The following is a 24,978-nucleotide window of genomic DNA, read 5'->3' as shown; positions in this document are numbered from 1 at the left end:
TCCATCTCCATCTGGCGTTATGACAGGCCAGTGAATGTTAGATAGAAGAAAAGAAAGAAAGAAATGAGGCAAAAGTTTTAATGGTGGCCAGGAAAAGACTTTAACGCCTTATTGCCTTCTCCTTAATATTTTTATTCTCTTTTGGGTTGCAGCTCATCTAGATACATTAGATTAGTTGGTGGAATGACACACTCAATGAGGTGAGTAAGCTTTTTCCACCAAAAACACAGAAGGCGGCAAATAAAATGTTTGCCTTACTGGCCACAAGAATTCCTACAGCATTGTAGAGGCAGGGTAGAGAACTGCATGCTACGAAGGGCAGTTTTGTGGTGTTAGTAACATCTGAAAACTCTAAGCAAAAATAAGTACAAAATGTGATTCTGCAACCTTCTGGTTTCAAATTTACTGCTGCTGGTGTGATCTCATTATTCCAAATTACTAGATTAGGTAAATAAACTCTCCTAAAACACAGCTGCATTGATGGGTTCTTGCATTCTGTTGGCTTGAATCTATTCTATTTTATTCCTATTCAATTTGTAGAGCAGACTCTTGCAAGTATTTCCCAATAACTTTTAAATTTCTACAATTGCTGAGATCGTGTCTCAGACAAAAACCTATAGGACTGAAATAAAAATAGTGAAGGGTTCAAGATGACATCATGTTTTATGAACACAAGACGTGACCACAAATAACCTACAATAACCTTTAAAATTAGTTTTTTCCTGACTTCATAAAACAATATTTTATTTGGCAGGCCCTTATTGGCAAGTGCTTTGAACAGTTCTATTTGTTTTCTGTAACCAGGAAGACACAACCAGTGTTTTCACATAGGTTTCCTCAGTACTGTGGTTTTGCCATTTTCTGCCTCTTTATTACTGCCTGCTGCTGTTGAATATTTTTCTTTGGGATGTTTATTAAGAACAAGGATATGAATTAAAAAAGAAAAAGAAAAAGAAGAAAAAAAAAGGAAACAACTAACTTTCCTTATAACAGTGCTGGTGAATTTCTCCCACTGTAATATTAATGTATCAAAAACACAGAAATAGATCATGGTATCTAGGATGATCTGGTTGTTTTAAGTCTAAAGTTATGTAATAACATACAGCTGGCTACATGTATATTATGGGAAACTGAAGGAAATCAGCCCATATGTCCTTTGATGCATTAACCAAGACCAAGATTTAGAAATTCGCCATAACTTGTAACACCATATGAAATGACGGAAGGAGCTTAGCCAGTCCCTGAATTAAATAACAAAATAAAATCTAAGTGTTCTAGTTAAAGTAAATTAGAAATGAACATCATAGAGTGCAAGAAATGTTCTTGGTTTCTTACCAGATAATACCTGTGATTATTTGCTATTTAGTATCACCATCACCAGTTGTCCTGGTTGTAAGTCACAACCCGAGAGGTATGTTTTTCATAGTGCCCTCCGTAACAAAACCAGATTGTTCTCTGTATTTGCAACTGCTCAGAGTTTTGTTGTTTTGAGTTGTGCTGTCATGGAAAAAATAGACCACTTTCCCACCACATCTGTAGGAGTAGCTATGCAGCTTCCAGTGTCTTAAATATGTATTTTTCATTCTTTTTATTCTTTGAAAAAAAAAAAAATACATGTAAAAAAAGAAGAAAGAAAGAAAGAAAAACTCCATATGATTTTTATTCATTGCATTTTGAACTGTGAAATACATTTAGACATTTAGTCACCAGTTCAAAACTCAGTAAATCCCAACTCCTCTCCCCCTCCCCCCCCCGAAAAAAAAAAAAAAAAAAAAATGTATGTTTAAGAAGGACCGTGTAATTAATAAAGATGAGCTTTTCAACTTCTGTACACAGTTTGGACTTCCTAGTAATCCCTCTTTCTTCTGTACAGTATGAAACTTGAGTGAATAAGGAAAGTTCCAATAATTAAACTTGCTCTATTGACCTAACCAAAATTAACTGGCTATGCAACAATGTAGCTGTCCATGTAAAAACAGGAAGTCAGTTTTCCCCAAGTAACCCTTATTCACCATGAGAAAAACAGCTGGTGCTCTCCCTTTACATGCAAGCGTGTGGGGCATGGATAAAAGATGTATACTTCTGATATCCTCTCTTTTAAAGGGGTGTGGTTTTTTTGGATTTCTTTTTCTTTTCTTTTCTTTTCTTTTCTTTTCTTTTCTTTTCTTTTCTTTTCTTTTCTTTTCTTTTCTTTTCTTTTCTTTTCTTTTCTTTTCTTTTCTTTTCTTTTCTTTTCTTTTCTTTTCTTTCCTTTCCTTTCCTTTCCTTTCCTTTCCTTTCCTTTCCTTTCCTTTTTTTTCCAGTGGAAGTTTTCCAGCACTAAGTTTCTGAGAGGTAGGGCCCCAAGACAGTCTGGTCAAAATAGTTAGAATCATATCTTTGTAAGGAGAAGTCTGTGAAAATGAACAAAGAAGCCACATTAGTATAACATGAATAATCCTCCCTGACCTCCAAATAGAAAAATAATAAAGGATTTATTACACTTTTTTCTTTTTTTTCTTCTCCATAAGAGTAATAAGAAAAATCCTCCTTACAACAACAATAACCACTGTTTCAGAATCAGAGCTTTCGTGTCACTGTTTTTCAGTAGTTACGCTACATTTCTCCCAGTACACTGCTGGGATTTTTTATTTTTTATTTTGCTACGCATGCTCGCACATCTGCTCCACATGTGTGATCAGCAACTGGATTTTCCAAGCTGAACGTCCTGTTAAATGGACAGAGTGGGCAGATCATTCCTTAGAGAGCAGAGAATCTGCCTCTGGTGGATTGCCGCCAAATGCAATGGTGTAATAAAGAAAAGAAAGCTGCTCATTCGGATTGCTCTGAAATGAACTGTGTCCTCTCCTAAAATACCATCTGGTTAGGATCCCTGGAGGCGCAGTCCAACACACCTAGGTCTGGCAATCTATATGTTTGATGGCTGTAAATGTCTCTGTGTAGGTCGGCTGGGGGAAGGCAGGATCATTAAGAATCAGGAGAGGTGAAACAATTGTGTTCTCGTTCCCTTTCACCTACCCAGACAAAATTACACTAGAGGGCTGTGGAGGTGATTGTACTTTTTGTTGCTGAAGCTAACAGCTAATCTTTAAAATAGCTGTCTGAGGCTTTGACTTTTTACATATCGCCTAATTTCTTTGTTTTCAGCTTGTGTAAACCAGCAGCACTCTGGACAGATTTTCCCTCTTCAGATTCGGCCCTTGGTGCATTAATCAAGGATTTTATAGTAAATCGTATGAATGAGATTGAGGTGAGCCTCATAGTATCTGTGCAAGGAAATCCAGCTTCCAAAAATCAAATCACACTTTGTACATAACAGATGTACAAAGTTAGAGGAGAAATTAACAGATGCTTCCCAGTTTGGGCCATTATCACCAATGAAACCCAACTCATATGGTCCATAGGTCACATTAAAGAGTCTGCTGCAGATGAATTTGGTTCTTTCCTCATGTTGGCAAAATTAAGGTTGCAACAGCACAATACTGCAGCTATCCTACAAATAAGTTGGCTTTCTGAAGTACTGTCAGTGCTGCTACAAGGATCCCTCTGCATGTTTAGCAGTTAGGTCTGCAACCAGACAAGCAAACATTATCATGCTGGTTACATCCATCCTTGTTATGGATGTCCTGCAAAGCAGGAAACATGACAGTTCCATGCTCAACAAACAAAATATTTCATTTTCTTCTCAGTATACATCTATCCTGTTGAATTAGACAGGGCCTGGGAACATTTCTGGGCACTGGATTGTGATCATCTATGGTGTTAAACAGTCAGGCAAGTCCCTAGCACCCCCAGGGCTGTTGTCAACTACCCCCAAACCACTCCCAGGCACAAATCAGAACAGGGGATTTCCAGAACTGTTCCCAATAGGCAATTTGCAAGCAGCCACTAATTTTGAAGGTTAAGAGTGTTTACTGGAGCTGAGCTGACTGCTCTTTGCCTGTTGGCCTTGGTTCCTGGGAACATTCTGAGAATGTCTCAGCTGCCCATCCATAGTCCTGGACAGCTACTGCCAGAGAGACGTTATTTTAAGCAAGGGCCGAGTCTACCACTTTTTGAGGTAGAAGGTTTTTTCTGCCCGGGGAGACCATTTTCTTTGTAAACAAGCCCAAGTTAAAAAACTCTGGAGTTATTTTCAGGACTTATTTCTGCAGCTACCTCTTGACAGGGTTTTGTTTCTGTGACTGCCCTGGAAGCTGTTGGATGACTGAGCCCTTGCAGTGGTGTTAGTGATAGGGTGGGTCTCACTGCTTCTTGCTAATGCAATCACTCTACCCCTGTGAAACCACCCTAAAAGTATTTTGTTTTGTTTTATTTTGTTTTTATTATTATTTTTTATTTTCTCTCTCTCTTTTTTTTTTTTTTTCCAGAGGTGTTTTAAAATAGCTACTGCTGTTGGTTATATTGTAAGCTCCCATTGTTCCTGTTTATCCATCTGCTTGTAATTGTACTGGCTTCAAGACAATTTTTAAGAAATTTGAAATCATTAATTTGATTATTGCTTACCACCCAACAAAGAAATGGCCAAAAGACAGGATTCTGCCTTTGCATGACTTTTCAAGAACTTGGATTTAGCTCAAATACAAATGAATTATTATTATTTTTCAAATTTATCTTGAGCCAGACATTAAAAAAAAAAATTGCTTTAGAAAAAAAGACATAGGGTGTATCTTAAAGAAATGACTGTTCTTTGGCTCCTGTAGCTGCTATTTTAGCAACTATGAAAACTGAGAAAAATATCAGTTTCACTAACAGCTGTGCTGGCTCATTTAGGTCTCAGACCAGGTATTCTAAGGAAAGTCTCTTGTTTAACGGGTATTTTCTGGGCTTCCCCACATGAAGCTGCAATCTGGCAGAAATCCCTGAAACATCCAGCTTCCAGTCCCAGGGATGACTTTGTCTGAGCCCAGTGCTTCCAGGCTCCAAGCACGAGCCCCGGGGGTGCCAGGTGCAAAGGGCCAGGACTCAAGGGCTTTCAGCCAGCTGGGAGTAAGCCCTGATGCCCAAACCTGCAAAGCCAGTGGCTCCCTCCAGAGACTTCTAGACCCGTTCCCTGGCTACCTTGACTTTCCACTGCTTGGGGTTTGAGAAGTGCAAAGTTCTGTGGTCAGCATTTTGGGATCACTGAACTAACTTTCTTCCATGAACAGTTTCTGACAGACCATTCCATTAGATAATTTCTGTTGCAAATTAGTGGAAAAAAACATAGGGTAGAAAAGAAAGCAATAAACAGAGCTGTTTATGAACTACTTACTGTGATTAATTAATGCTAATATAAAGAACCTGAAATCCTATAACTGAGTGAAGGTTTTTCAATTTTGGTGCTGGAGATGGCTAAGGATCTGGATTAAATGTCTTTAGCCACAATGTAGATTAGGTTCAGAATAAGAGAGGATCCGTCTAAGGAGACCATTCTTGCAAAACAACAATCTGAACCTTTCCTCTGGTTTCAAATACTGATCCTATCTTGATAAATCACTGTGCACAAAAAGACGACCTTGTAAATAGATAGTTAAAACAGGACAGAACAACAGTCAATAAAATATTTTCAGTCATTATCTACATCACTGTGACAGGTTAGTAAGTAGGTGAAGCCATTCAGGTGATGAATTAGATAACTCTCAGAAGCTAATGATTGAACTGAACCCATTCTGAAGCTTGGTTACATTCATTTCAAGGTTTTTAGTGTTTTCTGTTTCTCTTCTTGCTTTTCTGGGCCCCAACCATTGCTTAGCCTTCTCCTCTGTTCCTCATGAGCTCACATCTCTCTGCAGTGTAGCACCCTACTAGTGACCATGGCATCATGTGGCAGTGACACAGCTCTCACTGCAGCCAGGCTGGGCAGACCAGCTTACACCACCTGTGCTATCAGGGATCTGCAGTACTGTCTGTTTTGAAGGGCAGGGGCAAAGTATTGTTTCGGTGTTTGGAAATGTACATGAGAAATACAGGGTTGGTTTGAACAGAGTAAATTCCTTCTTTGAGACTTTTCTTATCAGCTGAGCAAGGCACTTTTTCCTGCACGACAATACTTTCTTTCACCTCAACACAAAAGAACCAAAAAACAGTGACTGCTTGCCTATACAGAAGACTGAATCTGAGGCTGATCATCACACCTACTTTGGGAACTGACCTGCTGTCCTTTGAAGACTTGAAGATTTTTCCTGCTGGTTCAGGTGCATTTCTTTGGATTGGGTCCCCTACAGAGAGGGGTACATGAAAATGCCTCTAACGAAGCAAAAAGAGCTTCAACAAATTGAACTATTCTATACTTTTTATTTCTCCTATAACACATTTAAGAGTAGATCAAATCTTAGCTATTTTATAGGGTCACATAAAGAAAGGGACAGAGATATAAAGGAATATAAAGGAAGAGACAGTGGAGAGCATAGTGTCCTTCATGATAAATGGGCTGTTTTAGCAAACACAGTGGTACAAAAGCAGAGTTCTTCAGAGTTATGTAATAAGCCATGACAGCTATCTTCTACTCTACCTAGGATGTGGCTTTCTAGATTTCACCAAGCTTAAGAAAAGGATTCAATACTACAGTATTGTGTCATACCACATACCTCCTCCCTCCACAAATGCTATGATGGCATTATGGGTTAGGAGAAAAAATACTACTACTGGGGGAAAAAAATGTTTGCTGACTTTGTTCAGTGTTGTCAATACAGTCTTTAATTGCCTCAGCAAGTTGTCATTAGGTGAAAGATAACAGCCTGCCAAGACTAGAGAGTAAACATTCTGTTCTGGTCTACCCCCAAAGCATTAAAATAAGAAACTGGAGCTTATTCAGCGTAACTCGGGTTTAACTGTCTCATTTTCAAGACAGTTCACTCTTCATGGCCTTTCAGATCCTTGTCTCTTCATGTTTGTTCTCAGCCTCCTGAACCTTGCTGCCTGCTCTTTCATGTTTGACATCTGGCTTAATCAGACTTAGGTTATCATTGTATTTGTGAACACGTCTGATGAAGGTGCCTCTTTTATTACTCACCTGAAGTCTGGTTTTAAACGTTAACATCTTAAATGTTGATAGGTTTTGTTCTCATTCTCCAAACTGCATATTGTTTACACGTGTTTCTCCTAGTCGTATAATATAGATATTAAAATGCAAACAAATACACATAAATGTGTATATTTATATCCACACAACTTACATTATATATACATATAGATTTCATACTATGCAGTCTATATGCAATCTATACATTTAAATTAAAACAACACCTATTAATGCATCCATACTTTCACTTAACGATCCAAATATACTTGTGGCAACAGTAAAACAGCCCAGAGGCTCAGGTAAGTTTACTTAAGTAAGCTGTACCAGGCAGAAGAGAATTATATAAAATAAAATAAAAAATTGAAGAAAAGTTTTGCCCCTGATTTTATAGAGCCAAGAAGGGTGAATAAGGCATTTCTCTAGGAAACAGCATTTCTCTAGAAAATAGAAGAGAGGTTCTAGATGTTTCTGATCTCATCTGGAAACTGGGGCCAATGAGCTGTTCAACACAAAGAAGATCAGAAAAACATAATCAGGGGTAGGAAAGATTACTAGAATGGGAAAAGCACACCTAAAACTTATGAAAAAATGGATCCAGAGAGGATGGATTTGCAGCTGATGATGTCCTGCTTATGAAAAGGAACTTTGCAGACGTAAAGATGTAGCAGCAGGGAATTTGGCCAGCAGGACACACAGATGAGGCTGAGACACAAATGGGAAATGGCAGTAGCTGACCAGTAGTGTTAAAGACTTTTACCATCTGAGAAGTATAAGTACTGCCAGTGGGTTTTCTGTTCTCTCCCTCATTGATAAGTACCCCAAAATCTACTGTTAATTTTCCTCCCTGAAATGTGCTCAGATCTCTAGAGTAATGTGAACCCCTAGAGCATGGTAAGTCAATAAAAACAAACCATAAGCCTTCATCTTAAAATATTTTGCTTTTCTTATACTAACCTACTTGAAACTTGCCATAGGTTGTATGTGTGACTTCAATCATTTTCTATTTCAGAAGACAAAAGTGCAATATGTCTACCAGCTGCTAGTGAGTTATATAGTTTCTTGGTCTCCACCCCTCAGGAGAAATCTTATAAAGTATCTTACACTACTGGTCAAAAATTCTGCTCTTGCTATCCTTTTGTACTTGAAAAACTGACCAAAGTTCAGGGTGTTAGGTTTACTTCAAAGGGGAGGAGAAACTGGTGTATGAATCAATACTTCTTTCAAATGATTTTGTACATTTACAAGGAGTGGATTGACCCTCTTTTCCTGAGGAGAAAAACCACAGTTATTCACCACATCAATGTCCTTCTAAGTTACCTCCCCATGAGTACTCTTTCCAGGCTTTTCAAGGTTGTGGAGCCAGCTGTTTGTTCAAGTATATTTTTAGTTTTCTGCTCCTTTTCCTTCTATACCACCCAAAGGAATATGTTGCAGAGGGATCACATATAGTAGAAACTGGTCTAGTAGAAGAATCAAACTAACAGAGTCATGTCATATAGCATTGCACATGAATTAATAAGATTTGAAGAAGGTAGGGCTTATAAATGCAGTCCCAGTACAATATGCAGGAAGCCAAGTCATTTGGAGGATATCTTTTACTATCTCCAGAAAACAATACCTTGAACAGTATGGTTGAACCACCCTACGTTACTGTTAGTTTGGGGTTATCTAGATATGTCTTCTTTTTGCATCCATTTGTTTCTCTTGTTCATGCAATCATTAATTCAAGCAATAGCCTTTTCATCCCTTCACCCAAAGTGCTGAGATTCCTCAGTCATTTTCAATATGTCCTCATGCTAGTGTGGAAACCAGTGACACTCCATGAAAGAGGCTTTTTTATTTGAAACCAGGTGGTCAAACCTGCCCAACTCAGGGGAGCTTCACTGGACTGCCAGCAACTGAAGTACTAGAAGAAGCTGCAGTTTCAGCAGTTGTTTTCTCTTTCCTATGAATAGTAAATACAAAGATACAGGCATACCATGCACTGCTTTATCAGTTAAATCTGGAGTTACTTTCTGATTCTTAATGCTGGATTTTAGTTGGAGTACCTGGGATCCAAACTTAGTCATGATTTTTTTTTTTCCTAGCACTATACCTAGACAAATCCTTAAACCAGCTGGACTGCCATAGTCTTCCCTATAAAGTAGCCAATGAGCTACTGATGGATACAAACATTACTTGGACAGGGCTCATGGACAGGGGGCTCACAGGTACAAGCTGTAAGGAAGGAAAAGTGGGGGCAGAGGCAGTAGCAGTTCTTGAGTGTGTGATTCTGTCCTGCAGGAGAGGTGTAATTGTGTTAACTCCCTGTCAAGACTGTGGATAAATGGAAACTAAGAGATGACATATCTGCAGAACGGGAACAGCTCTCCCTAGCTACAATACATTGCTTGCTGTCACCTTTAATGAATGTTTATAAAGTATCTGGGGACCTTTGCATGCAAAGTGTTTTGCATGAGCCACGATAATTAAATGTTTTATGATGTACTTGTTTAAGCGAATGCTAACAATAACTAATGGAAAATTTCATCTCTATGTCTCAGAAAGGTCAGAATAATTGGAAAGAGCTGACTGTCTGGGTAAAATGTGTGAAATCTGAAAAAAAAAAAAAAAAAAGCCTCTCTGAAAAGTGTAATGTGTTCACACAAATGGGTGGAGAAATGAGTCTTTTTCATTTATCAGCATTTGTATTCAATCTAATATGATAGAACAAGAACACAGCAAGCCAGAATATTTTCTGTGTATGTTGCAGTGATAACAGACAGCACTTAAACTGGATGCAGTATCAAAAAAAATCCATTATCTAAATAATATTTACATATATTATATGTCATTGGTCTTTAAACAACTTTAGCATTACCAAAAGAGTCCAGTCACTTTGTTGTAAGTTATGAATCTTCTCTGGATTAGGCTGTAGAACTTGTTACCCACACTGCTAATACTAGGGCTTAAAACAAGAGGCAAGCCAGTGCAGCAATCAGCACAATAAAATTAAGAAGTTGTTGACTACTGAGAATAACACCAACTGGCTCTGTGCATACCTCACTTGCTTAAACACAGCAGCCATAGATGAATGTGCGTGCAGATGAAATTCTGAATGCACGTCTGTTCATGAATGCCCACACATTTGGTATCAGACAGATAGCAATTGCAGGAAGCTCTTCCACTGTTGGGGCCGGCCTCATTCTCTGGTTGGCCCTGGCAGTGGAGGGGCTGGTCATTGTTTTCCCAAAATCATGCACCAGGTGCAGCTTCCACAACATTACCACAACATCGGCCATCCACAACAGTACTCTGCACCCACTTGGGAAGAGCCCACATCTTCTGCTAAAAAAAAAAAAAAAAAAAAAAAAAAAAAGTACTTTAGTTTTTAGTTTCGAACAAATATGTGTCAGAAATCCTTGCTGGCTCTCTCCCTTGCTATTAACATGACTCTATACCCTAAGTCTTTATGATAATTTGTTACAATAAATTTTATTTTAAAAGTTAAAAGTTCAGTGCCAGATTGGCTGAAGAACATACTCACTTGTTTCTCCACACTTTAAACTTTATGCAGCTACCTGTGAGCCTGGGACTGACTGATTACCTCAGCAGGTGGAGATCTTAGGCTCGTGTTCCTCAGCTGGAAGTCCACAAATTTAACCTTGGCACATTCCAGGAGGCCTTATTTTATCCCCCTCCTACACATTCACTTCAGAACACCACAAACTGCATTTCGTTAGCTAAACCCATTAACTAACCTTTATCATGCACGGCATATATTTCACCCCTAATAGAGTTAAGTGGCTAAGTAGCTCACAAAGGAAAATGTGTGCTTTGCAAATGGAAGTGCCAGATCAGAGGAGCACGCTGTCCTGAAGGGCTTTCGGGAGCCCCATTTCTGGTGTTATACTCCCCCTGCAGGGCCAGCAACAGCAGCGGGTCCGGCCTCGGTACAGCAGCCCTGCAGTCTGCCCAGGCGTCTTTCTCCTCCTCTCCCCCTCCTGATCCTCTCTTTCTTCCAGGGAAATTCACTTTCTGTACCCTGCAGTTATCTAATGCATCCACAGGCATGTTACTCAGAGGAGTATCCCACAGAGAAGGCTGTTAAAGAATAAATAAAACTCCATTTACCACAACAACAACCTTAATCGCTCCATCACTTACTTTCTCTCCTCTTTCCCAGTATTTTGGAGGTGCAACCTATCTCTTCACAGATCTCAGGGCTTCTATGGACCCTGTTTTCTGCATGTCCTGTTCTTCCTCCTGCTCCTGAGCCTCCGTCTCCCTGTGAACATCTCTTGTGCGCTGTCTCACTACAGTTCTGTGGTAGGAGATGAGGGAGGTGCAGGGTCTTTTCTTATTCCTCTGTGAATTCTGGCATTTGATTAACTTCAACCTAAATCAAAGCCAAAACGTGACATTTACATTTTTTTGCCTTGGTATGAATATGGAAAGGAAATTTTGAAACATCTGTTTAAGTATTTTTGATCAAAGTAAGACATAGTTCAGCATCTCCATGCTTTGTTTTCATTTATGCAGCTGGTTTCAAATGTTTTGTCTTAAATTGGTATTAAATTGCACTTTCCTACACCAGTGTATTGCCTTACAGAAAGAATATTTGGACATTTAAAGCCACATCGGTCCCCATGGAAGTTGCCTTACCGGCTGAATGTCTTTCATGAAGAGTTGTGTGACTTCAGTAACTTCTCTCCCAGATTAGCTGGAGGAAAACATGTGCTGCATGGTGGAAGATGTCATCTTACAGGGAGAGGACAGCCCCAGAACAGGGATGAGGGCCCAAACCACCCTCCTCTGAAGTCAGCACAGCAATGAAGAAATGTTAGACAGTGGTCTTGGTGAATTGATTTGAGTCCATGTGTTTTATGCCAGTTACAAAATAAATAAATAAATAAATAAATAAACAAGAACAACAACAAAAAAAAAAAACTCCAATTTGGTTCCATGGGTAATTTTCACTTTGTACACACTGTGGTTTCTTCCAAAATTTCATTCAGGTGGAAGATTCCCAGGCATTTCCTCCTCCTCAACCCACCCAATACCAGCCTCCCCCACTCTGGCAGAGGGCAGCTGAAGAGGAGCTGCTGGCTATAGATTGTTTGGGGAAGCACAAAGTGTTGCCTCTGTCACCTATGATCCTGAGCTCAGCCACTGTCTGAAACAGCAGCTCATCAGACTGGGCTGGGGCAATCCCACCAACCGCCATCTGTGGATTGGGCACCCCTGGGAAGGCAGAGCCATAACTGGAGCCAGCATAATCCCCACCACCCCAGCCAGGAGCAGAGCAGCCGGTGGGAGAGGCCAGGAGGTCATCCTGCAGGTGGTGGTCAGACTTGGGTTCAGACTCCAGCATGGCCAGGCAGGGCCATGAGTGGAAGGCACCTGATGTGTAGCTCACATGGGGATCACAAAGGAGCCTGGGTATGGCTCACAGGCAAAACGGGGAGACCATCCCTGAGCAATCTCCTCACACAGGGAGAGACCTGGCCTCCAGTGGGCCCCAGCCTCTGGCAGGAGGGATGTGCTCTGGGCCTGGTAGGGTTATGCAAACACTGAGCAGGTTTGCTGCCCTAGCACTGATGGGTGGGGGAGAGTTAGCAATGAAAGAGATATTTTGAGCTGAATTCCAAATTCAACGTTGTCAATGAAGTGGGGCCTATCTCTACTCCCTTGTTTCTCCTCTGCTTCTTTCTCAGTGGCCTGTATCTGAGAGCACCAAGAACTAGTTTGAACAACATATCGCGTTGTGTAATATATTCACCATCATCAAACCCAGCATCCTAGACTACCTTATGGTGTGATCCTTTGATCTACTCCACTTTCACACATCCTGTTCAAGCCACACAATTATTGGGAGATTGACACAACACAAGCTGGGAGTCCAGTTTCCTCTACCAAATGCTTTCCAAAACAGAACAAAACAAACCAAAACAAACAAAAATTCCTAGCCGTAGGAATTAGCCATCACTAGTATGAGTGATAATTCTAGGTCTGTCCAAGAGTAACTTCAACAAAGTTGAAGACTGAAGACTTCATCTCAATCCATGTTGCTAATACAGAATATAAACAGGGATGAGTATTCATAAGTCTATTGCACAAAATCAAATGAGTCAAATGAGAAATGTGGCTGGATAATTTTTATATGTTGATAAATTCTGCAGCTCATGGTCCCTGCTTTTATTTCAGGTACATTACTAATTACATATCTCTAGAGTCACTGAAAGAACTAATGCAGATAAAAAGATATTTCCATAGTTCAGCTGGTTAATCAAGTATTCCATGATACACAGAGTTGTTTTCAGCAATAAAGTACCATCTCAACAGTAACAGTTTTTAAAAGTCACTTGCAAAGTTTTCTGTTTACAAAGAACTTCATAAGTATAAATACAATCACTACAACAAATATTGCTGGGAAATAGCATTACTCATATTCCACAGAGAAAGACACTTAAGTACAGAGGTGTTTACCAACCTGCCAATACTTGTCTTTCTTTAAGCGGAACTAATGTCCATCTCTCCTGACTCTTCAGTCTGTAATTTAAACTTTGGACCATGTGCACTATGTGCATTTTTCTCTTTTATGGAGAGAAAATAGACCAGTGGGGGGCTCGGAGGTCTCTGGGACCTTCCACTGGTTTTGGTGTCCCAGAACCTTGTATTAGCAGCCTCTGGGGTTTTGGTCTTCTCCAGTCTCCTTCTAGCTTCTCTGTCTGGCCTCACATGTTGTGTTGTTTGTTTAGGCTATACTATTCCTAGAAGTGAATCAGGCTGGCACAGTAATGTCTGTCAAAATCATACGCTCAAAATAATGAATTCAATTTATAGTGATGTATTAGTTACTTCAGAAAATACTTTCATGAGAGGAGCATTCAAGCCCAAGTGTTGTACCTAGCAATGAACACACACAACAGTGAAAACTATAGCCCACAGAGTTTAAAGGAAGTATTTTTGTTCCAATTAGATATATATTTGCAGAGAACCTAAGGTCGCAGACGAGAAATAACCCATTCTAGTACATGCTGGAAGTCCATGTCAGAATCAGTACCTAGATGTCCCTCTTTAAAAATCTCAAAAAATGCCATTGGTAAAAAAAAAAAAACACACATCTTTGATGCTTTAAAGAATAGATCATCCTCTCAACACCTGTATATATATGGTTGTGTGCATGTAGCGAAACTTAATGTGCACCAGCAAAGATCTTATACTGGGGTGCAGCTCTGTTTATTTCTGTGCTTTCAACTATTGCTATAAGTGGTAACACTGAACACATAGGGTCATCTGCTTTACGGTATTACTTGCTAATTGTGAGTGAATAACAAAAACCACAATCTAGCCTACAGGCAACCCCCCAAAAAAATCCAGAAGTATTTACTGCTTTGCTGTTTTTCATTAACCCTAGGTATTACATTTCAAACCAAGGACAAATGCAAATTGAGTGCACAGATACATAACAGTGTTTTAACTGCAGAGGGCACAAAAGAGCTACTGAACAATGTGGTGTTTTACTTACAAGGCATTATTTCTTGCACTATAATTTTCTTCAGTAAGTTTGATCTCTTCTACACTGAATATTGCATTCATGCTGCATAACATACTGCATTTTAGTCCTGTAAGGTCCTCCATGGATCCATCTGGTCCAATTCCTGCTTTCTTGGGGAAAAATACAAGCCTAAAGAACAAGAATTGTCAGACTCATTTTGCAGGATATTTCTTTATGATAATCACAGACTACAATTTATTCTCTCATCCTCACTGAATCTAATGGATGTTACTTCTTACTGAAATTTTACTTTGCATTTTACTTTCTGCTCAAAATAACTTTTTTTTTTTCCTATTAACTTTAGTACAAGGCTCCTAATGTATCATGGGTTGACAGTGACCGGTTTCCCTTTTAATGGGAAGCTGATAATCCGCAGTTTCTTTTAGCTATTCACTGATGCTCACTGGAGTCACTGGCCACATCCAGCATAGTGCAGTGTGGCTATTTTTCAAAACTTCTGAAGCTTATAAACCTTTCATCAAATTGGGTTTAAGAGTAAAAATGACTAAATAAATACAAACTAAGAGTTGAGATTTTCATTACAGTATAATTGTTTGTTCAATAAAACACTTGAAGAAACATAATTTCAACAACACAGATTTGTCCAGAACTTGCCCATCTAGGCAATATTTTAGACTTTTCCTGAAATCAGAAACAAATGCTACTCAAGGTGTGTTTTGAGAGGAATGAGAAAAGTCTGCAAAAAACACTATGAGCTACCAAGAACCCAGCCTAGGGCAGGTACATGTTGACATGAGCAGTCCCAGCATATAAGAAATGCTTTACCATCCTCCACCCGCACAGATTAGCATGAATCTCCCTTTTTCATAAACCCACATGCCGAGTGTGGCTTCCAGCCTCTTGTTTAAGCCAGCTGCATCTTTGTTACCCAGTTGGCAGTCATTGGGGCTGATGGCTACAGAGCCCACCATGCTCAGTATTTTTTCAGCCCACCTCAGTACCCCAGGTTGTCCCTGCTGGGAATCAGTGAAGGTGGAGAGAAAAATCCTTACTCTACCAGATGCTGTTCTAGTTAACTTGGGGAAGATTCTTGATAAAATATTTGTAGACACCACCAGAGGGTGCATTGCTGCCACTATAATATTCATTCTTACAGTGTTACCATGAGACGCTTTTACAAAGCTTTGGACAAATCCTGTACCTTCTGTTTATATGGAGTTGCCTACACAAAGGTGTACAATGGCAAGCAGCATTAAATACGGAAGTCAGTTGTGTTAAAGAAAAAAAAAAAGAAGAGAGAGAGAGAGAAGTAATATGCCTTTTGTACTGTACAGTCAAGGCATTTTACAGCTTTTCTTGAAATATCCATCATAGCTGAGCCTCTTTGATCTGCTGCTAGCAGCCACTCCCAGAAGGGGTGAGAGACACTTCGTTTCCTTCCTTCCTTTTCTTACCCTGACCTACCATTCTGGAATGCAGTTCACCTCTGAGCATTTTCAGATGTATCATTTTCAGAGAGGCTTGCATGTCACAACACACAGCCCGGGCTGACTTCACTACTTACAAAGCCCACACATGACAGGCGAACAGAGGAGCTGTACACTGTGCCTGAACCTCCAGTACTTCACCTACGTACATTCCCCTGTCTGCAGAAGGGGCATAACAGTGTCAGAATAACAAATAATCATCTTGCCCTGAACATGAGCAGGGCCCAAGACTGCAAAGCTAAGAAACCAGTGCCCCAAGGGTGCAGCTCAGTGGCAATTTAGGCTGGGCTGTGCTGGTCTGTCAGGCATGCCAGGCTCTACATGCCCCACGGTCCAGCCCTTCCCAACAGGAATCATGGCATCCCTTCTTCCCCTAAAGCTGTCCCACCTGGTGACTCTGGGGAAAGCTAATCACTTCTCTGAGGGTTAGCTTCCAGTCAGAAAACACAGCTTTTCATTGTCCTCTACTGACTTGCTGCACAGCAGAACAAACCTCAGTGCTAAGGCACAGAAAGAGGGACAAAACAGTGTCCAGAAGAGGCCAGGACTTTTCCTAGCTTTGCAGACTAGCTTAAACCAAGCATAAAATCATCCTTTTAGGCTCACTGTGTTGTCTCTGGATTCAGAGTGAGTCCTCAAAGAGAAAATTTAAACTCCAAGATGCCCTTTCGAAGTGTGCCTGTCACAGTGAGCAGCCAGGCCAGTGGCTGCTCAGGCTGGAGTCACAACTGAACTCCAAAACAGTTGGGTTTAATCGAAACCATAATGTTCCCTCACCAAATGGTGAGGGAGATGAACACAGCATAAATACACACTTTAAACTGCAGCACAATAAAAATAATAATAAAAAAGAAACCAGCACAACCAGCATGGTTATGTGTGAAGTTAGTTGGAGATGGCCGGAGGGAGTAGATGCCACACATTCTTGGGAGCACTGGGAGGAACTTGCAGTCCCGTTGACTTCAATGGGTTTTCAATCAGGCTGTGTTTCTGCCGTGGAAAGAAACTGCTTAACACAGCATCGTGGGGTGCCTCGTTTTTTGTCTCTGAGCAACTCCTGGCAAAGCCACTGGTTAGTAAGTAAAAACATACTTTTTCCAGTCGCCAGGGCTGCAAGCTGAATTTGACTTTTCTTTCGCTTTTTGCTGTTGCCGAGATTCGGACAGATTTGCACATCTGGCTCCTTAGCTTGCTGCTGACTTTATAAACCCAAGCTGGGCTCCTTGAGGTGGCGGGGGCTCTGATCCCGGAGCAGATCGCTTCCCCTTTGGTGGGACAGCACTGCTAGCAGCCCAACTCCAGTTACTGAGCAGCGCTGGGTGTCAGCCCAGCAGCTGCCATGCAGGAGGTCTGTCCCTCCGGGCAGCTGCCGCTCATCTGCCTGCAGCTGGCAGCGGAAGTGACATCTGTTCTCGGTCCCAGCTGTGAGCAGCACGGAGGTGCCAAAGCCCAAACGCCTCAGTTCTCGATCCAGGAGTGAGGAAGGGTTTCTGATGCCAGACCACGGCCTGGCTTTCAGGGGAAGGGAGGGGGATCGTCTCCTTCAACGATGGTGGGCTGGGAGGAATGGAAAGGGAGTGACAAATAGGGAGAGCAAGAACAAGTAACAGAAGTAGGGGAAAGGATGGGACAACGACGCGGGAGAGGACAGCAGAATGGCCCAAATGGAAAGGAAACATGAAATTTGAAGTGACAGGGCTAGTCTGAGGCAAGGAAACAAAAGGAAGGAGGCAGTGTAATGAAAAAGAAAGAGGTGCAGAAGTAGCAACAAATAATTATCCATGAGAAGCAATTGTCTGAAAAGACTGCTGAACAGGGAAGCACTTAGTTGAGCTCCGGTCCCGGGCGCTACTGAGCCTGGAAGGCTTTTCTGCCCACAGCCCTTCGTGTATTGTGCCATTCGAGGGTGTCCCTGGCAGATTTTGCCATCTGGAGGAGCTTTGCCATATTCCATCTTGACTCCTTGCTTCTCCATCATATTTAAAATCACATAACCTCTCGCTTGTCTGAGTCTCTTTTCTCTCATTTATCTTTGTAACTGTGTTGCAACACAGAGTTGTAGGATTTTAACTGAATTGAAAAACATGAAAAAAAAATGTGTTTTTTTTTTTTGTTTGTTTTGGTTTTTTTGTTTTGTTTTTGTTTTTTTTTTCAGACAGGAATATGTGCAGGATGAAGAACAAGAACTGATTCAATCCAAAGATTGAAAAGCATACTTACATTAACCTGGGAATAAATATATTAGGAAATGCCATTTTCCTTTTCAGGTTGGTGTATACAAGCCAAGTATATTCTGTCATAAAAGTATTTTCATAGTTGGGATTCATTCCTCAGTGCAGGCCTTGAAATAGTGTTTTTCAGATCTCAAAACTAATTGTGTATTCCTGGAAGAAATAACCAAGGAAAATGTATACTAGACAAGTGCTTTAAAGCCCTGTCAATCAAAATCAGCTTGCACTGGATAAAATGTGGTGTTAGTGGCTGTTTCTTTCCCTTGGTGCTTGCCAGAAACACAAGACAAACAGAACTGTGATAAATAACTGGGCTGAGGAATGGGCTGAGGAAGGCAGGAATCATAAAAACCTACCAGCCTGAAGTTCAAAAGGGCGGGCGCTATGGGCACAAAAAATTGAACTAATTTAGATACTTTGCATAGGTATCTTACTGTAGGCATCCAGAGCAGGGCATTAATCATCCAACTGGGTGCAATTATGAATTATTAGAAACCAGGTGCAGAAGATTGGATTGATTGAATGAGTTGGGCAGGAATAAAGAAAGCAGGGTCACATTTTTTCTTAGTTGCTCAGAATTCAATTCTTCAAGATTGCTTTTAAATAATATACTTATACTTAAATGTTTTATATTACAATTATATATTTATATAAGACATAGATGAGATAGATATTTGTATCTTATTATTTCATGACACTTTTCCCAATGGGAGCCCTTAAAGATACTATTCTCTTTACAGTTCTCAGCATCTCTGCCCCTTTCAGTGAGAATTAGTTGTGGTTTTAGTAAGTAATCTTTGAAACAAAAAAGATGCTCTCAATAGCATTCTTTCACTACCTACACAAAGAGAAAAAATCTACCATCTATTAAACAATACACCAATCTAATAACTTAAAGGTTTGCGTTCTGTAGGGTGTTTTGTTTTTTGTGTGTTTTTTTTCCCGGCCAGACAGAACTAAGACTAGAGTATCTATGTTACAGAGCAGAGAGAGTAATCAGAAATGCTATAAAATATAATAAAAGATAAAAATATTATAATATTATTTATATTTATAATAATAAGTATTATAATATTTTATATATAACAGTACAATATATTGTAAAAGTATAAAATATTATAAAATATAATAAAAGTCAGGGTACTACTAATACTCTGAAGGGCTACATTCATCTGGTAACACACTGTTTTCAAAACTACCAGCCATTTATTATGGCCCAATCATCAGAGCAGTGGCACTGGGCCAGGTCAGAGGTAGCTCCCGCCCAGAACCTTGGCTCCTACAGGAACAGAGTTAACAGGAGCCACTTCTCAACCCTCGACCTTTCCTTAACAGGAACAAGGGGAAAGCAGGGATGGCAAAAAAAGAAAAAAGAAAAAAAAAAAATAATGGAGTACCAGGGTTACCTTGTCCCCCTGCCAATGGCCACATAAACATGCATTGTCTGCACATCCTTGTGGGAGCTTGATAAAGTGAACCAGCACCTCAGAAAGTTCTGGATGAAGAGGAAGGAGAAATGTGATGATAAATGCTTTTGTGTATCTAGAAGTAAATATACTTTTCCTCTTAAATAAAACCTGAACACAAACCCGTGTCCAGTTTACTAGGTACCCAAAACAGGTTGAACAGAGCAAACCAACTACGACTTTCTCTGGTGTACTTCGTGGTTTGCAGTGACCTACAGACAGAAGTTACCATATCACTGGAAAGCATAAGCAGCCACTGGGAACCTGACATTTCTTTGGAAGCTTCTGTTTGGATGGCACCTAGAAGAACACTGTGGAGATGATGAGACACTGGTGTTGTGTAGAAATGCAAATTTGAATGCACCAAAGGCTTTAAGGTCTCCAGATACTTTTTTGTTGTTGTTGTTGTTCTGCAGCCTGTTGCCGAGATAAGCTGAAAGCTTCATTGTGATATTTTGAAGTCAACATGACTTATTCCACTGATTACAATAGGGTCACATTTCACTTTGTTTCTCTTTGTTGTTGTTTGTTTGTTTGCAATTCCACTGTCTTCTGTTCTTTCAGCCTTTTTTAGTGAACCATCCAACCATCTTTTTCAAGCTAGGTCACCTGGAAAACTGAAGAAAAAATGATTGTAGCTAGATTTTCTTCTATTAACTGATCTAAGAGAAACAAAGTAATTTAATTTCAGTTACTGCATGAAGTGGGCTGGCTTCAATATACAAATCTAACTCACTTTGCAGCTACAAAAAACATTCTTAGGGCCAGATCCTGTATTCTCTTTCCTAGTGAACACTTTACCCACGGTATATTAATTAGAGTGCTTGTGGAGTAAGGTAAGCAAGGCTGGCAGAGTCTGAGCTTTTATTTACTCTGTGTTATCTCTGTCCAAATGTTCAAAGCAAGATGGGTGGTGACTGATTCACTAGTTAAATTCAAAACAGCATGTGTGTACAAAAGGCTGCCAAGTTTCTCATGTATATAGCTATTTGTGAGAAGTATTGCTATGCGCAGACCAAAAACAATCAATCAGTTTCTTAATTTCATTTTATATCTTTATTCCCATTGTAAGTATTAACAATCATCCAAAAGACCATTTAACTTTGGTTTGGATACACAATAGCATTAATCACAGTCCAGTTTCTTTTCTTTTCCTTTTTTTTTTTTTTTTAAAGCAGTTCTACTATTTCATGATCTGTTTTTGTAGTTCTGCTGGCGGTGTATTTGCTTCCTGTATAATAGATTTTTCAGTGTTTGCAGATTATTTAAAAGATTGTTAAAAAACAACAACAACAAATCCATAATATTATGAATAACAGTATATTAATCTCATTATCTTTTATTTAAGGTTAGTTTCAATTACTTGAAACTTACTTTTTTTGCTGTGCTTTGTTTTTTCTCTCTTCAAAATAAGCTCACAAACAACCATGGTATCATTTCTCTTTACAGCAGTTCACTGTAGTAACATTTTAAATTGGATTTAAATCCTTTTAAGATAATGAGTTAAGTAAAACAACACAACAAAGAAAAAGGTTCTGTTTAAGCAAATGACAAGTTACACACAATCCAGTGCTAAGACTGTATCACAATGCATACATTGTGAGTGGATGGAAAACATAAAGGATTTTCTAAATTCACTTGCTTTTTATTATGCAAGCAAAATACATCACAGATTGTACGTTAGTCTTCAAGCAAATAGAGTCAAGGAAATATCTTTCATTGTGTCTTTTAGAAGCCCATGAGATGAATTTCTTCATCAAATTTATTAATGTAAAAGTGAATTCAGAAAACTTATTTTTTGAAAGCTGTCCTGTTAAATTATGAATACCAATAATAAATCATTTGTTTCTTCATTTATCTGACTACTCTGCATATGAACAGACATAAATATACTTGTATGAATAAAATATGCCCATTGTATAGCCATACACAGCTAATATGAATGCTTATGTTGTACAATGCCAGCAAAGGACAAATTATTAATCAAATAAGAGAGGAGAGAGAAACAAAGAAGGAAGCAGATGTTGCATGAGACCTTTGTTAGTTGTGTTGGGATGAGTCCTGTGTGGAAGAAAATGTGTGCTTTGGATCCAGAACAGTTAGCTAACAATGTGTGTCATGAAGGAAGTCTGGGATCAACATCAGCTTCTGAATTGGATTTAAAATGGACGTATAGACAGACAGTGTCTCAGCAGAAGTTATTAGGCCATTGTTAGGCTTTTTTTAAGAAGCAGGGGGAAAGAGAAGGGGACAGAGGATGGAGTCCAACCCTAACTCCCTCACAAAGCTTTCTCTGTGCACCAGAGGGAGCGGGACCTGGGGGAGCAGTGGATGGGAGATGGGGAACTCCTTCAGCCAGCACAGGCATTGTCATCCTCTGTTGTTGAACCACAACAGTCAGAGCTTTTCTCCCTCTGCCTGTTTGAAGAACTGAGCTGCAGGAAAGAACTTCCCACATCCATTGGTAGATAATGGAGAGACAAATTTCTGAGTCAAAATCAGAAGCCTTATTCAAGATGGGTTTTCAAAGGTTTATCTAGCATGGAGAAGGATCCATCCTGAATGCCTAGACTGACATTCTGCACTTTACTAGACCTGCCTATTTCATTGTACTGGCTAAGACCAGGCTACATTTTCCTGGCTAAATTACTTTTCACATCTGGGATCTATGAGAATTTTGTGAATTCTCTACAAGTCCCTCATGTCCAGATATGAGCTATAGTCTTCAGGAAAGCACAGCAGTAGCTGATACTTTTGGTTTCAGAGGAAAACTTGAGAAACTCAGGACAAACAGAAGGGGAGGCTCACTGGACACCTGGTGGAGCTAATTCATTAAGACCCTGTTCCAGTCACTGGAGATATGGAAGACATTAACCCAGGGCCTTCACAAGCTGAAGGAATGCTGTAATTCCTCCTGAGCCTGATGTATAGAGAGGGACACGTGCTTTCAGGGACTGTCCTTTTCTCGCACTGCTTTCAGTGGTTATGATGCCTGGAGATAATTAACGCAATAGCCATTCACCATTTTACCCTTCTGTCCCAAATTTCCACACTTGAATATCAATGTAGCCTACATTTGAACCCATGACACTCAATACTCTTTACGATGATTTAATACATAAGTGTAGTAAACAGCAAGAGATTAAAATTATAATCTTGTAGACAAGCTAACAGATTCCTCCTATTTCTCCATTACCTACAAACGGAATTGCATAACATTTTTTCAGTCTTATCCCTTTTCTTTTTAGCATGCATATGCACATGCATGCACATGCATACACACATACAGAGTTTGTGTAATACAGTACTCAGTGAAGCAATTGGAGCTACTTCTGAATGATTGCACATGGGTACTGGAAGTAGTATTAGCACTAAGGAGTGCTACAGCCAGAGCATTCCTTATCTGGAAAACTGGGCTATAGCACTTTGATGCCCCCATGCACATCCTTTGTTTTGTTACCCTTCACTCCATGGAGGACAGGGACTTGACCTGACAAACACTGCTTGCAATGTGCATTTCTACTGACATCAGTAAGGCTATACCACATACTAAACTCCACACTCATTAATATGTATAGCAGCAATATTAAAATAATTTCATATAAAGAACGAGAGCTGTGTTTTAGGATTAATTCATTTAATGCAGTCCTAGAGTAAAACACACATGTATGGGTTAAAGACAATTCTGCGTGAAGACCGAACATTTTGGTATCCTCTGTGCACCTTTTTAAATGATCAGTACTTCACAAAAAAGTGTATTTCAGAATGAATTGTGCACTTTATACGTAATATCAGATTTGTATTTAAAGTATCAAAATATGTTGTTAAAAGGTCTTAATAGCAAACATCATAAATCCAGAGTTTTCATCAAAGGGTAAAATGATTCAAGACCTTTGGTGAAGGCATGATGAAAAAAAAACACTTCCAAAAGCTACAAATGATTTATGGTCTTATGCTACCAACAGCTGGCCAATCAGCTCAGGGTTTCTGTCCTTTATTAATGCCATGGTCAGAGCCGCAGCAGAATTTACTGTCTCCTGAAGTGAGAAATGGTCCTGCAAAAAAAAAAAAATAAAATAATAATAATAAAAAGGGAACAGGGAAAGCAAGACATTAAAAAAAATGGAAAAAAAGTAAATATTTAACATCAATTTTCAAGTATACAAAATTACCATATGAGTGTTGAAAAAAAAATCTAAACATTTATTCACATTAAGAGAAAAAATTAAAAAACTTTTTCTAAGGAAGCAGAATTTTGTAGCAGTATCAGTTTTCCAATCTCCACAATGACCTAAAAAGTGAAAATATTTTTTTAAAAGGCAATATATTATAGTTGCTGGAATTAATGCAATCTACCCAGAGATAAGCAAAATGGAAGCCTGATTCTATCACTTCCTTCCTAACTGATTTTTAAAATCTAAGAGGTAGTCAAAATTTGGGGCTTTAAAACATAGAAGATGAATGCAGGATTGAATTTAGTAGCATACTTAAAGACCCATATCTTCAGTACGTACTGAATCCCATCACTATTCTACAAGCTACTTAAGCTCACAAACTCAAAGGTGTTTAAGCACTGGGGACTTCAGGAGCTTAGGCTGAACTTTGTGTCACATAACTTTAAAAGTGCCCTGGTTTTGATAGGTGACTACAGAGACCAACACAGGTAGAAACACTAAAATGAAACTTTGATAACATGCTTCTAACTGAGCACTCCAGGTCACATTTAAAAAAGCCCTTTGTCAAATTGCCAAGTTTTCTTAATTGCATTGACTACAAAAGGTTGGCTTCAGCATCCTTTTCATTTGCTCACTGGGAAAATACCAATAGGTGCAGTCAGGTGTAGACATATCCCTGGAGAGAGAAATACGAGGGAACAATTTATGTGAAGCAACAGAAAAAAGAAAGGTCTATGAAACTCTTGGGAGAATCTAGAAGTTTCAAATACAAAAGGTGAACCACAAAGAGAAAGCAAGGGCTGTTCTCCATATCCGTAATGGATAAGATAGGAAGCAATAGGCTTAAGGGACTTAAACTGCCATATAAATAATTAGTCAGGAAAGTAATACAAAGTAACGGGTTTCTGGACAAATTAAGAAACTTCATCATTAGGGTCTTGTAAAACACCATGGATACATGTAGAGCAGGTACAGTTTTCTGCCTAGGGTGGAAGATGGAACAGTTTGACTTCATATCTTTTCACCACTAATTTTCTAAGATGCTGTATTAAGGAAGAACTTGTAGATGACATCTTTAAGAAACTTGGATTAATGGAGAAAGAGGAAATGGCTTC

General features: G+C 39.5%; 1 protein-coding gene across 13 annotated transcripts in view; it reads right to left on the bottom strand.

Moving 5' to 3' along the window:
* Window positions 1–1,783: 1,783 nt before the first annotated feature.
* The window catches only part of CRPPA (CDP-L-ribitol pyrophosphorylase A), a 147,558-nt gene continuing 124,363 nt past the window's right edge, over window positions 1,784–24,978 (bottom strand). For 6 of the 13 annotated variants that reach the window (XR_011806997.1, XM_072033581.1, XM_072033577.1 and 3 more), the window contains one exon: window positions 20,722–23,743. Coding sequence is in view for 4 of the 13 variants with exons in the window: in XM_072033577.1 (XP_071889678.1) it covers window positions 23,639–23,743 (105 nt within the window). In the remaining 9 variants the exon portion in view is untranslated. Of the gene's footprint in view, window positions 10,331–11,149; window positions 11,382–11,647; window positions 20,306–20,721; window positions 23,744–24,978 lie in introns of those variants that run through there. The other 7 variants (XR_011806993.1, XR_011806992.1, XR_011806994.1 and 4 more) reach the window with 7 other exon arrangements.

The sequence above is a fragment of the Anas platyrhynchos genome, chromosome 2, assembly GCF_047663525.1.
Source record: "Anas platyrhynchos isolate ZD024472 breed Pekin duck chromosome 2, IASCAAS_PekinDuck_T2T, whole genome shotgun sequence".
Lineage (NCBI taxonomy): Eukaryota > Metazoa > Chordata > Aves > Anseriformes > Anatidae > Anas > Anas platyrhynchos.
This window is presented reverse-complemented; position numbering and strand designations above follow the sequence as displayed.